The sequence below is a fragment of the Zootoca vivipara genome, chromosome 7 (assembly GCF_965207765.1).
Source record: "Zootoca vivipara chromosome 7, rZooViv2.hap1.1, whole genome shotgun sequence".
NCBI lineage: Eukaryota > Metazoa > Chordata > Lepidosauria > Squamata > Lacertidae > Zootoca > Zootoca vivipara.
The window spans coordinates 92,475,451-92,490,428 of NC_142590.1; the positions used below are offsets into that span (position 1 = coordinate 92,475,451).

A 14,978-nucleotide genomic window follows, 5' to 3' on the forward strand; every position below is an offset into this window, starting at 1 on the left:
CCAGCGTTTGTCCGCAGACAGCTTCCGGGTCATGTGGCTGGCATGACAAAGCTGCTTCTGGCAAACCAGAGCAGCGCACGGAAACGCCGTTTACCTTCCCGCCGGAGCGGTCCCTATTTATCTACTTGCACTTTGATGTGCTTTCGAACTGCTAGGTGGGCAGGAGCTGGCACCGAGCAACGGGAGCTCACCCCATTGCAGGGATTCGAACCGCCGACCTTCTGAACAGCAAGCCCTAGACTCTGTGGTTTAATCCACAGCGCCACCTGGGTCCTTGTAGGATCCCAGTCAACGAATCCCAGGACGCCCATGTCAAAACAGGGTGGAATTTAAATTGCAGCCGTTCTTCCATGCAACAATTTCCTTCTATGAACTAATGACATCCGCTCACTTATTTTGGAAAAAGCCAAGGAGGAGTCCCCTTTGGGACAGGAGACCCGTTCTCTGCGCTGGAAGTCCGCTGAGAATCAAACCTATTCCACTTTGCTCAAAGCTCTTTTGGTAGGATAATAGCCCCGATGGGGGACTAAAGGTTGGGACCAGCAAAACATCTGGCAATTTGTGTGTGAATGAGAAACCCATCATAGGTTTGTGTGTGTGAGAGAGAGAAATCTGCGGTTGGGAACAGACAGAGAGCAAAGCAAATCGAGGACTGCTTATTGAGCATTTACCCTGATATGCTTGCGCAAAACCTACACAGAGGTTAGATTATAATCTGGCATTCACTGAACATTAGTTGTGATTTGTTTGTGGGCGGGTTATACAACAATGAGCATTCTCCCTGCATTCATCCTGACTTGCTTGCGGGATATTTACACAACCTCCCATTAGTCATTCCTTCACCCCACACTTTCCAACACATTTCCTCGCCGCTTTCCAAACCAAGAAAAAGCCGGGTTCTTTCTTCTTCTTTTTACAGCGGATTTGTTGTGCTAAGGAAGCAGAATGCTTTAATCCACTTTAAATGCACAAGCCTAAGGCTCTGGTATGTGACTGCCTCCCACGAATAGTAACTGGCAGTCTGGAGGCTTCCTGTAAGCGAAGGATTTCTCTCTCCTTTCCCCTCTCCTGGTGGGAAGTGGACTCAAAGCCTCATAGGAGCACATGCTGCTTCCCTGCCCCTGTGCTCTAACTGAGTGTGGTACGGTGGTTAGAGTGTCAGGCTAGGACATGGGAGAGAACAGGGTTCGAATCCCCACTCAGCTATGAAGCTCACTGAGTGACCCTGGGCCTATCGCTGCCTCTCAGCCTAAACCTACGTCGCAGGGTTGTTGTGGGGGTTTAATGAGGAGATTTACGTATGCTACACTGAACAACTTGGAGGGAAAAGATGGGCTATAAATGCAATTAAATAGATAACTAACTTCTATATTGGGGCAAAGTGTGTGTTTGAGGAAGCAAGTGTTTAAAAAGCAAGCTTGGCCTCCCCCACTGCATTCTCTCTTTATACTCCAAAGCAATTGGGCGGGGTATAAATAATAATAATAATAATAATAATAATAATAATAATAATAGTTATTGTTGTTCTTCTTGTTGTTGTTACAGTGGTACCTCTGGTTAAGATCTTAATTCGTTCTGGAGGTCCGTTCTTAACTTGAAACGGTTCTTAACCTGAGGTACCACTTTAGCTAATGGGGCCTCCCACTGCTGCCGCCGCACGATTTCTGTTCTCATCCTGAAGCAAAGTTCTTAACCCGAGGTACCATTTCTGGGTTAGCGGAGACTGTAACCTGAAGCATCTGTAACCTGAGGTACCGCTGTATTATTATTATTATTATTATTATTATTATTATTATTATTATCCCACTTTCTTCCCAAAATGGCATGTGCAAATTGAAGAGACAGGTAAAATACCAAAAGCTAAAAACATATACAAAGATAACAGTTTAAAAGTCGATATACACTAGTATATTTAAAACAATATAAAATACAAGTTCAACCTGGGAACTTGGGAATAGCCAAGTGGCTTGGGTGAAACCCAGACGGGTGGTCCAGTGGCCTGGCGTTTAGAGGGAAGAAGACCTGGCCTGAGTCTCCCTTGGAGACGAGTTGCCTGGAATCAAGAAAGGCAGCTGACTTGGCAGTCTTTATAAATACTGTATATCAGCCAATGGCACCTGGTGTCACCTGACTCCCCAGGCCATGGGTCATGTGCCTCACTTAGTGTTGCCTGGTTTGCTGTCTCTGACCAACAGCAGCCCAGGTCATTCATGTCTCTCGGCAGGGCTGGCCCAAGACTTTTTGGCAGCTCAGGTGAACCACAAAATGCTTGCCAGGGAAAAGGGGTTGAGTGAAGATCTCCATCAGGAACAAGCAGAAAGAGAGACCTCCATCAGTGTCGCCTGCCCCGTGGAACCTGCCGCCCAAGGCTGTTGTCTCACCTTGCCTCATGGGTGGGCCGGCCCTGTCTCTTGGTTTGCTCATTCCAGGTTTGCTGAACCTCTGGTGCTTGTTGTGGCTGAGAAATAATCGCCTATGCAGCTTCAAATAGCTTTACATCAGAGCAGCAGGAGCGCTTTTTGAAAGAGCTGATTTCCCCCCATTTTCTGGACCAGGATCCCTCCCTCACCAATGGCTCCCCCCCCATCCTTCTGGAATTTTGAGTTTGTCCCTCATCACCAGCTTTCCATAGTTCTGGACTCAGGTCCCTCCCTCAGAGTGGGCTTCCCCCCATCCTTCTGGACCAGGATCCCTCCCTCATCACTGGCTTCCCCCCAGAGTTCTGGACTCAGGCCCCTCCCTCAGCACGGATCCCTCCCTCATCACTGGCTTTCCCCCATCCTTCTGGAATTTTAGGTGTGTCCCTCATCACCTGCTTCCCCCCATACTTCTGGACCCAGGGCCCTCCCTCGGAGCTGGCTTTGCCCCTCCTTCTGGACCTTTGAGTCCCTCTCTGCTGCTGCCCCTTCCCCCCTACCAGCACAGCCCTGCTCCCCAAAGAGCTGGGGCAGGATTGCGTTCCATCTCTTTATCTCACGCAGTGTCAGTTCCCTTCTTCCCTGGGAGCGGAGAGGCCTCCGGCAGCTGGGTTCCCAGCCCCGGTTCTGGAGCCTCCAGTGCAGGGCCGGTGGAGGCGCAGGCCGGGTCTGTGGGAACCAGACATCCCTGGGCACAGTTCATCCAGGCTGGCTTCCTCCAGGGCCCCTGGGGACCGTGCGAAGGAGGGGAGCCCAGGCCAAATGTTCCCTGCACAGACGGCTTCTCAGACGCCAGCATGATGTATGTCCCAAAATATTCTTTTTCACTGCCGGCTCAGGCGTGGGGAAGAAGAGGGGAGAGGGTGCAGAGGGACTGAGAGCACCAGGACTTGGACGCAGTCGGGTCCTTGCTCGTTCGAGGACGGATCCAGAAATCTGTGCTGGGACAGGCAAGCGGGGAGTGTGTGGGAAGCAGAGAGGAGATGGGGAAGGAGGGAGCAAGCCAAAAAGTTTGGGCTTAATTGTGTTTTTAAAAAAGAAGCAAGGCAAGGCAATCGAAACGACAGAAGTGAAAATGCAACGATATTCCAAGGCATAAACACGTAAGGAAGAGCCTGTTTGCTGGATCAGGCCAATGGCCCACCTAGTCCAGCATCCTGTTCTCACAAGGCCCAACAGGATGACCATGGGAAGCCTGCAAACAGGACCCGAGCTCAAAAGCCCTCTTATTCGTATGCTCCTACAAAAGAGGATTGCACAAATTCAGGGAAGAGAGGGCTTCTTGCCACAATATCTATGCTCTGCCTCCACAGTGGGAGGAAGCAATGCTCCAAAACCCCAGTTGCTGGAAATTTCAGATCAACCTGGTTGATGCAGACAGTTGTATTCAGGGATCTGCCTGTGGCCAAATGCTGTAGTCGTGGGTGGAAGGCAGCCAAAATGACCCAAGGGGATTGGAGCAGCTCCCTTAGAGGTAAAGGGCTGTTTTAGTTTAGTGAAAAGGTGAGTAAGAAATTATAGAAATAAATAGAATGATGGTTGGCTCGGAGGTTTAAAGACTCTCTCAAGGCAAATCTATATATATAAAAAAGTAGTATAAACACCGACAATTGGGAAATACTGGCCTTCGAGCACTCCAATTGGAGAGCAGCCTTTACCAAGGGTGTGATGGGCTTTGAAGAGCTCGAACTCAGGATGAAAGGGAGAAACATGCTAAGAGGAAGGCACGCTTGGCAAACCGTCACTGTGATCGACTCCTGCCTGGAAACCTATGTCCCCACTGTGGAAGCACATGTGGGTCCAGAATTGGCCTCCACAGTCACTTACGGACTCACTGCTAAGACCGTGTTCACGGAAGACAATCTTACTTGGCTATGAGGGATCACCAAAGAAGATAGAAATAAGTAGAATGATGGTTGGCTTGGAGAAAGGTTTCTCTTCCTCTCTCATAACACTAGGATGCGTGGAGATTCAGGACCGTTAAAAGAATTTATTGTTCACACAGCAAACTAGGGAACTCGGGGCTTCTCCAGACTTCCTTTGCTGCTGCATTTCTAGGTGCAGGTCTGGGCTTTAAAGCTCCGCCTCTGAGCGTTTTATTCTTGTTTTGTCCAGGTGCTACCCCCGGGGAAAACCTGCAAATGGCAAGTGGGTTTTCTGTGGATTTGACATTTGTTCTGATTCAGCTGTGAAACATGGGTTTTCCTGGGGAAAGGGCCAGCTCCCCCCCCCCCCCCGCCCAGGACACAGCGCTTTAAAGTGCAGCCCTGTGGCCTGGAAAGCACAGCGCAAAAAGAAGTCTGGAGGATGATCCCTCGTTCACACAGGAGGCAGTGACAGCCATCAACCTGGATGGCTTTAAAAGGACACATTCGTGGAGGAGGTGAGGTCTGTTGATAGCTATTAGCCGGAACGGCTCTGCTCTGCTCTTCACAGGAGGGGAGAGTTGCTCTTGTGCCCGGATTCTGCTTGCAGATTTCCCCTGAACATTTTGTAGGTCACTGTGAGAACAGGATGCTGGACTAGATGGGCCAATTGGCCTGATCCAGCAGGCTCTTCCTAGGCTCCTAAGGCATGGGTCATCTATGCAAGCCTATCGCCCCCATGCTCATCACCCCACGGATTCAGCCTCTGACCTGCCTTGTGTTGAGCAGGGAGGTCTGTAAGGGACTTTTGTTTCGAGGTGTTCACAGGCCATACCCAAAGAATGTGGGCACAGACAATGGGGCTGTCCACTCGTACAGTTGTTCGCATGTAACATTTAGGAAGCAAAACCTTCTGCGTACACAGCAAGCGGGCTGTACAAATCAGTGTGTACACTTCCACACAACCGCTTGTACCTGTGTGGGGACAGCTGGGTCCTGCATTCAGCAGAATGGCTGAACCAGCTGCTTGTGTCCTCTTGGGGTTCTGCTGCTTGTGTCCTGCTTGTGTCCTCTTGTGAACATTGGGGTTCCTGATTTATCGGATGTTTACTCATATTCAAGCAAATGGTCTAGTTCTGGGTGGCAAATTATGAAGACGCTAACCACACTGGAACTTTCTTTCGGTCTACCTGGGAGAGCTCAGTTGTTAGAGCGCGAGACTCTTAGTCTTGGGGTTGTGGGTTCAGCAAGAGATTCTTGTACTGCAAGGGGATGGACTAGATGACACTCGTGTCCCCTTCCAACTCTAGAATTCTGTGGTTCTACGTATGTAGAATCACAGAAATCGTGGAGCTGGAAGGTACCCCCAGGGTCCTCTAGTCCAACCCCCTGCAATGCAGGAATCTCAGCTAAAGCATCGGCTTAGGGAGCTGGGTATGTATAGCCTGGAGAAGAGAAGGTTAAGGGGTGATATGATAGCCATGTTCAAATATATAAAAGGATGTCACATAGAGGAGGGAGAAAGGTTGTTTTCTGCAGCTTCAGAGAAGCGGACACGGAGCAATGGATTCAATCTACAAGAAAGAAGATTCCACCTAAACATTAGGAAGAACTTCCTGACAGTAAGAGCTGTTCGGCAGTGGAATTTGCTACCAAGGAGTGTGGTGGAGTCTCCTTCTTTGGAGGTCTTTAAGCAGAGGCTTGACAGGCACATGTCAAGAATGCTTTGATGGTGTTTCCTGCTCGGCAGGGGGTTGGACTGGATGGCCCTTGTGGTCTCTTCCAACTCTACGATTCTATGATCCCTGACAGGTGGCCATCCAACCTGTGCTTGGAAACCTCCAAGAGAGGAGAGTTATAGTTCTTCCTTCTCATCCCTCCTCCATTTTTAAACGTTATTTAAATGACTGTATTGCTTTAAATGGGGCCAATAGGGTGGGGGTGGGGGGCAATAGGATGGGAGATGAAATTGGGGGGGGGGAGAAAGTTAGGATAAATTTAGGTATTAAGAAACATATACAGATACCTTGAAGTAAAATAAAAAAATTCCTTCAGTAGCACCTTAAAGACCAACTAAGTTTTTATTTTGGTATGAGCTTTCGTGTGCATGCACACTTCTTCAGATACCTGTAACCAGATACCTTGAAATAATTGTTAATGAAAGAAAAGAGGCACAGATCAGCTGGAGTGTTTCTAGAGGAGGTTGGGATAGAGACCTATTAGGACAGCAGTTTCCATATAACTGAAGAGCTGTCCTGCAGGAAATGGGAAGGACTAGATAGAACCACACATGGGAATGGCATGGAAGTAGAAGAAAGATAAACATGAGCAGGAAAAGCTGCTTTTCAGGGAACAGGTGACCGCAAGGGGTGGGAAGGGCCTGGAGCTGTTTAGGCAGAAGCTGGACACACACTGTGGTCATGGATGTTGGAGTGGTTGGCATCTAGGGCACCTTAGAAGTGCAGAATCATGGAGATGGAAGGGACCCCAAGGGGTCATCTAGTCTAGCCCCGTGCAATGCAGGAACGACAAGCTAACTCTCCGATTCCGATTCAGGATTCCCAAAAGGGACAATAAGAGCTGGCTCCTCTCGATGTACAGAAACCCTTTTAGCACATAAAAACCTTGCATATATCCATGGGGAACACTCCCCCCCCTTGAGAAGCTGGCTCAAGTCTCCCCTGCAAGCTTTGCACCCGAGCCAGGAACTGAACAGAGTGACAGGCCTCGCCTGGGCTCAAGGCAGCATCCATGCCCACTTGTTGTGGACATCATGGGACAGTGAACCACGGAGCGTCCCCTTCTGCCTGCTCTGAGGCTGGGTGGGCTGTTGCATTCCTGAAGGTTACAATTCTGAGTCTTTGCTTCCAAGGAGGCCCCTGGGCAGGGGGGGGGGGGAAGCCCTGTCGAACAAAGGCTTCCTTTCACCCAGGCGATAGGATGGGCTCTGTCAGGATAGCCGAGGCCGATCTGATACCGCTGAACAAACAGCCCCAGGAAATTAGGGGGCCAATTTCGCTTCCTGCCTTTTGCTCCGAACACCTGGCAGTCAAGATGGGCGAGGCAACCAAAAGCGCAGCATCTTGTGAGCCACTCGCTGAATTTGGGGCATACTTAAGGACTTTCACCCCCACCCTAGGAGCCTGAACCTCAGGCATTAAGAAGGTAACCTTTTCCCCGGGGCACAGGTATAAGCCATGAGAAATTTGCCATGTCCTGTCGGTGTGTGGAAAGCGTGGGATTGGGGCCAGAGTAGAAAATGCTGCGGCCCTGAAACCTTTCCCCCCTGTTGAGGGCTGTGCACAACTTTTCTTCAAGGCAAGAGTCAACCTCGCAGTGTTTACTCCCATTTCCCCATCCCTCTCCTCACTCAATCTTTGGGGGAATCACATTTATTAAGGACGAGCTCTAGATCCACTAACTGTGCAGCCAGGATATGACAGAATCGCACTAGAAAGGGCACAGTCTGGAAGGGCCCTTTGCAGGAAGGGAAGTGACGGGGACACACTGGGAAAGCATCTAAACTCCCCAGAAGGAATGAATGCTTATTAAATAGCCAACATCATCTAATCTCCCTGCAAACAAATCTGGTTGAATGCTCGGTTAACAAGTCATCTGCGAGCGCCATAGATATTTGCACTGGACCAGGGATAGGCCTGCCAAAATGCTAAAGAAGTGGGGCAGAACCCAGATGTGTGGGTTGCTGCTTTTTCGCAGAGACATCCTTCTCCATTGCTTAAAAATACCAACACGGCATACAGCTCTAAAACTTCTTCAGTCCGGAGAGTTAGCAGATCTCTCTGGCAACCCCTTTTTTTGGGGGGGGGGGGTAGTAGTTGCTGGCCACTGGCCCAAATACCAACCTATTCCATGGGGCTGCTCTGCCCCCACCACACACAGAGGGGTGGACCCAAGAGAAAGTGGAATAAGGAGACAGCCAAGGGTTGCAGAACTGTCTTTCCAGCATTCTGGACCCTCTGGTGATTTAGAGCATATACAGAACTTTCCTTCAAGAAAAGCGCTTTAAAAAAACAACAACCATGAGGCATATTGCAAAGGAAAACTATTTTCAATGCAGATAAAGAGACAGAGTTCTTCTGACAGCTTGTGTAGTCATAATTGTTAAACTGTCGCAACAGGCGTGGAAAGGCGCAGGTTCAATGCTTAATTTGTCACACGGGTGTGACCTTGGACCAGTTGGCCTTTTTTATGCTAACCTACCTCACAGGGTTGTTGTGAGTTAAAGATGGTGTGTGTGTGGGAAAATATCTGACACCGAGCTCCTTGGAGGAAAGGAGGGATTAGAATAAAAAGAATGTGCAGAGTGGCTTTTTCCCAATGACAGGGGGCATTCTTGTTAAATAAGTTGCCACAAGGCAAGGCTACCTACGAGCATGTGGAGAGGGCAGCCTTCTTAAGGGTTCCACCTTTAAAATAAAACTCACAGAAAGGAGGAAAACAACATCAAACCACCTAACATCTTCCGCAAGCCCTGGTTTTACTTTCTCCTTGGTCAAGGGCAAAATTCTGGCCACCTGGCAACCACATCTGGGTCAAAAGGACCCACCAGCAGACCCCTCTGGGTGCGGAGACCTTGGACCCCCCCCCCCCGCTGAGCACACCTGCTTCCTTAGTGAGCTGCAGACCAGAATACAACGTGGTTAATCCAGGCGAATTCAGAGGATGTTTTGCAAACACATCCTGGCAAAAATCCACTTCTGAACCCTCCCAGCACCTTGTCCTGCCACAAACCCCATGCCCAGATGTGACCCGACCCCTGCCCCCTGCCCTTTGCCCAGCTCCCACCCCAGCCGACAGAGAAAGCAAATCTGCACCAAGAAGTGGGAAGCGCATTTATTCCGCTAACCAATTTTTCCTTCTTAAAAAAAACACAGGTTCCATCCGCCGGGTGGGAGATGCCGTTGCTGTTTTTTTTATCCAGACGGGACGAAAGTGTTGCTGGTCAGAAGCTGGAGGGCTCTGCTATTTTAGAGTCCCTTCTTTACTCTGCCAGCCAGGAGTCAATAACTTACATTGGGGGGGGGGTCGAGCCCTGGTCCCCTGGCGGGGAGGACGCGAGTGCTGTCTGCTCCCGAGACACCACCCGCACTCCTCCATCACTCGAAGAAGAACATGCCAGGGGTCCTGTAGAGACAGTGGGGGAGCCCCAGCTGGTACCCGCTGCCTCCTTGGAGGGAGAAGGGCCCCCCGCCCCAGGCTTCCTGCTCTCCTTGAAGTGGCATGAAGGAGGCTGGCTGGCTGGGGGCCGAGGACCCAGTGCCCACGGTGGCTGTCAAAAGGTGCTCCAAGGCTGTGCCGCAGCCCCCGTGCTCGTTGACGCAGAAGTTCAGGGCCTGCAGGCGGCACTGGTAGTTCCCGCTCAGGGAATCGGCTCCCGAGTAGCCCAGGGAGCCAAAAACGGGCAAGACAGAAGGCTTGGCATAGGCCTCGCCTTCAAAAGGCGATGACTGGCGGCTGCAGGCCTGGGCACCCTTGCTAGGGCCCAGGAAGGTTGGGGCCAGCTGCCCAAAAGCCTTCCCATCCTGCCCACTCTTAGGAGGCCCCAGAGGTGTTTTGGGGCTGCCCTGAAGGGGCTCCTTAGCCTCTGTGGGTTCCTGTGCCATCCTGTCGCCCACCTGGGAAGGAGGGCTGGCTTGCATGCCATCCAGGGCTGGCTCCTTCACCTGGGAGCAGTCCAGCAGGGCTTGGTAGCAGGCCTGTCGGTCGTACGGAGCAAGGCACGGCTGCCTCTGTGGGTAGCTCTTGCCGCAGGCCAGGCCTCCGGAGCCCAGGTGCTCCTGGCCAGGAAGTGCCAGGTCACTGGGGCTTCGGCCTGCAACGGCGGGCACCTCCAAGGGCAGCGTCTTCTCTTGGCAGGAGCCCTGGAGCAGGCCCACAGCAGCTGGCGAAGAACCAGAGCCGCTTTCTACTTTGATGGCTTTCTCCACCAAGAGCGGGCATTTCGCCAGCGGCTTCCTGTGGCCCTCGGCGCCCCTCTTGCGGGTGAAGCGGCGTCTGCGCCGCAGGAAGCTGCCGTTCTCGAACATGTTGTGGCAGTCGGGGTCCAGGGTCCAGAAGTTGCCCTTGCCGGGCTTCTTGTCGTCCCGCGGCACCTTGACGAAGCACTCGTTGAGAGACAAGTTGTGGCGGATGCTGTTCTGCCAGCCTTGCTTGTTCTCCCGGTAGTAGCCGAAACGCGCCGTGATGTAGCGGTAGATGCCGTTGAGGGTGATCCTCTTCTCTGGGGTGCTCTGAATGGCCATGGTGATGAGGGCAATGTAGCTGTACGGAGGCTTGGTCCCTTCGGGGGCCAGAGGCGAACGGGACCCCTGGAATGGCTCTGGGGCTGCGTACCTGGCAAACCCCATGGCCAGCTGGTTGCCTTCTCCTCCTCCTCCTCCTCCAGCCTCGCATAGGGGAGGCAGGCTGGACCGGGAAGAAGCAGCCGGGTGGAGATATTCCAGCTGCATCTCCACTCCCTCTCCTCCAAGCAGCAGGCTCTGCGAAGTCCTGGGGAAAATCCTGTCCTACCGACTTGGTTTAAAACTCTGCTGTGGTCCAGCCTCTCTCCCGTCTGGAAAAGAGGGCTGAGCGGCTCCACCTCCTGCCCACAGGGACCCAGAGGAGGGGCTGAGAGCAGCTCCTGTTCCTTTGCTGGCCAGGCTCTGAGCATCATCGCCTCCGCGCAAGAGGAAATGCCACCTCAAAGCCATTCCCAGACGCAGCTGGCGGGGGCCAGGATGGAGATGGTGAAGGCAGCCTGGAAGCTGCAGCTAGGTCGTTTGGGGTCGTTTCGTTAGTCCAAGCAGAGTTTATAAAATAGAAGGCAGCAGCCCAGTAGCAGGAGGCAGGGCAAGATCGGCGCTACCCCAAAAATGTTTGGTGTCAGCAACAGCTACATCTGGGCCTGGGCGGATAATTGCCGCTCTCCCTCTCTCCTGACAACTAGAACTTTGTGGGGATCCCGTGAAGCTAAGTGCTGGAAGATTCGAGACAGATGAAAGGAAGGAATTCTCCGTGCAGCACATATGGAACTCCCTCTTTCAAGAGGCAGAGGTGGCCACCAACTTGGAAAGTGGATTAGACAAGCTCATGGAGGGCTTTCGAGGGCTGCAAGCCAAGATGGTGTTGCTCTATCTGCACAGCAATGCTCCTGAAAACCAGTTTCTGGAAACTGCAGGAGGGGAGAGGGCTCTTGGGCTCGATTCCTTCTATATAGGTTTGCCCAGAAGTCCCGCTGAAGCCAGCAGGGCTTACTCTCGACCGAGACCCTACCTGCCTGCACACCTTTCTCGGCAGAGTAGTATATGCTCTGGTTATCTCCCGCTTGGGCTACTGCAATGTGCTGTATATGGGGCTACCTTTGAAGGTGACTTGGAAACTACAACTAATCCAGAATGCGGCAGCTAGACTGGTGACTGGGAGCGGCCGCCGAGACCATATAACACTGGTCTTGAAAGATCTACATTGGCTCCCAGTACGTTTCCGGGCACAATTCAAAGTATTGGTGCTGACCTTTAAAGCCCTAAGTGGCCTCAGCCCAGTAGACCTGAAGGAGCGTCTCCACCCCTATTGTTCAGCCCAGACAATGAGGTCCCGTGCTGACGGCCTTTTGACAGTTCCATCACTGCACTGTTTTATATTCTGTTGGAAGCTGCTCAGAGTGGATGGGGCAACCCAGTCACAAATCATCATTATCGGAGCCAACTCCTAGCAGTTGAGATCCCTTTGCCCCCCAATAAAGTATTTGAGGGGTGCTGAGTCCGCCCCCCGCCCCCCAAAAAGTTGATGGGCATTGCCATTTTAATGGGTTGTCTTGTGATCAATTATGCGGGGTGAGGCTTACCTGTTCCCTCCAAATATTTTCTTCAAGTTGGCACCCCTGATAATAAGTCTCTAGGATTGCAGCCTGAATAATGGACCACTTGCGGCCTTTTCAATGGCACCCCAGAATCCATTGCCTCATAGGAACGTTAAGAGCCCATCTGCTGGAACAGTCAGTGGCCATTTAGCCCAGCATCCAGGAATCAGAGGCATAGCGCCCCCAGCAGTGAGGATACAAACCAGCCACCACGGCTAGCAGCAAATGGGAGCTTTATCCTTGCTATTGCCTAATAATGCTAGGTAGGGCTGGGTGATTGACATGTTGCCTTCACGGAGGGACCTTGCTGTCATTATGCAGAGCATAACTGTTGTGCTTTATAAAGAAGTGACATTAATTGCACCAACATCATTTTAGGAACAGTTGAACAGGCATTATTATTATTATTATTCCCTGTTTAGGGAAGCTTTTAATGTTTGATTTCTGTATTTTAATATTTTGTTGGAAGCCGCCCAGAGTGGCTGGGGGAACCTGGCCAGATGGGCGGGGTATAAATAATAATAATAATAATAATAATAATAATAATAATAATAATAATAATAATAATTGCAATTTAAAATACTTTAACATTACTATTATTTCCCCCTAAATAATTTTTAAAAATCAACATGTGGCGCAGCCCTTCAAAAAGACCCTTTTAAAGTACTGAACCCCCCCCCCAGCACAGCAAACGTGCCCCCTAGTGGCAGCCTGCCTCATCGTTTTCTACCCTCTCTCATCTTTTGCTAGGTCTTTGCAGAACTATGACGTTCACCGAATCAAAGTGAGAAACAGGCACAGACCATGCAAACGTGCAAAGTACAAATTATTTCAATCACCGCATAGAATTTTTGTAGAAAGAACTCATCATGTTCATAGATGAAATGGAATTAAAGCTATATTGGCAAAGACACAGTATAAGCAAAAAAAGAACTATAGAGGCTCCGTAGGTAGCTGGTTTCCAGAGTTCTTATTCAGGATCCCTTTGGGATGGGAAGTTTAAGAAATCCATCTACGAGCACTAGGAGTCCTGTAGCTTCACAGTCCTGGCTGAGGGCTTTTTCAGAGTCACAAGACATATCTTGGAGCAAACCTCTTATTAAATCCATAGCAGGCAGCTTCCTCAAAAAAGGTTTTTCAACAAGTTCACATGCGTACATTTCAGCAGCTGACAATCCCTGAGAAGGCCCAGACCTTGCCCAAGCTGTTCATCTGCATTACAAATGCCTCTCTGCTCTCTCCTGCACATGAACCACCACTAGAGAAGAGCACCCAGCGATTTAAACTTCGGATGCAATTCCCTTGCTATCCTGCTTGTCTGACATGTACCATACATGGGATATCTGGATGTTGCTTCCAAACTTTCCGTCTTTCCCTTTGTTTTTAAACTAAATTGGGAATCTCTTGAGAACTTAAGGTAAGCACTGGGAATGAAAACAGCCGTGTCTTGTACAATGGGATCCTGCTTCCCCCTAGTGGCAAATGCAAGAAAAGATCTCCCCCAAAGCCTGCTGTTTGTTTACACTCACCCTTCACAATCTGGTGCAATAATAATAATAATAATAATAATAATAATAATAATAATAATAATAATAATAATATGTCACCTGTCTGACTGGGTTGCAATAAAACACTGAAAACTTCTCTATAGTAGTTATTGTGTACTACAACTCTTAGCATTCACAGCCCACTTTGGACTACAACTCCCATCATCTCTTGCCAGCATGGCTGTGTTTCAAGCTGCTCTCAGAAGCTACATGAGCAGGCTGGGAAGTATCCACCTGTGGCTGCTCAGGTCCGAAATTTCGCCGCATTACAACAATCCTGTCTCTGCCTGCCTGCAATCCCTGGGGGGGAGGAAACATAGAATCATAGAGTTGGAAGAGACCACAAGGGCCATCCAGTCCAACCCCCTGCCAAGCAGGAAACACCATCAAAGCATTTTTGACATATGTCTGTCAAGCCTCCGCTTAAAGACCTCCAAAGAAGGAGACTCCACCACACTCCTTGGTAGCAAATTCCACTGCCGAACAGCTCTTACTGTCAGGAAGTTCTTCCTAATGTTTAGGTGGAAGCTTCTTTCTTGTAGCTTGAATCCATTGCTCTGTGTCCGCTTCTCTGGAGCAGCAGAAAACAACCCCTCTCCCTCCTCCATATGACATCCTTTTATATATTTGAACATGGCTATCATATCAGCCCTTAACCTTCTCTTCTCCAGGCTAAACATACCCAGCTCCCTAAGCCGTTCCTCATAAGGCATCGTTTCCAGGCCTTTGACCATTTTGGTTGCCCTCTTCTGGACACGTTCCAGCTTGTCAGTATCCTTCTTGAATTGTGGTGCCCAGAACTGGACACAGTACTCCAGGGGAGGTCTGACCAGAGCAGAATACAGTGGTACTATTACTTCCCTTGATCTAGACGCTATACTCCTATTGATGCAGCCCAGAATTGCATTGGCTTTTTTAGCATGTTTGCTCAGGACCTCAGCGAAGGTTAGCAGGGGGCTTGCCAGGCTGCAAGCCAGATTCACCGAGGGAGCTTCATCCTGCTCTATTTGCAGAGAGGTTAAGACGACTTAAGCTATTTAAAGAAAATTCATTCTGTTATTGGGGGTGGGGGTGGAGAGGTCACACGATGTTGCGTCAAGAGTGTCCTCTCACACTTTCAAGTGCACTTTCCCATTCACTTTCCCAATTGCAAAAAGTCCAGCCTTTGGGGGAAGTGAGATCGTTGCACAAGACGTCCAAAGCAATTGCAATTGCACAACCTGAAGGTGATGGAATCCCCCGCAGAAATAGTGGCTGTCTGGAAGTGCCCCAGTCTCTAAAAACTAGG

The 14,978-nt window shown here is 50.3% G+C and overlaps 1 protein-coding gene across 1 annotated transcript; it reads right to left on the reverse strand.

Moving 5' to 3' along the window:
- Positions 1 to 9,121: 9,121 nt before the first annotated feature.
- Positions 9,122 to 12,187, reverse strand: FOXS1 (forkhead box S1). Its single transcript, XM_035124305.3, has one exon. It carries the CDS (start codon positions 10,750 to 10,752, stop codon positions 9,400 to 9,402), a length of 1,353 nt encoding a protein of 450 aa, XP_034980196.2. The 5' UTR covers positions 10,753 to 12,187; the 3' UTR covers positions 9,122 to 9,399.
- Between the last annotated feature and the right edge of the window lie 2,791 nt (positions 12,188 to 14,978).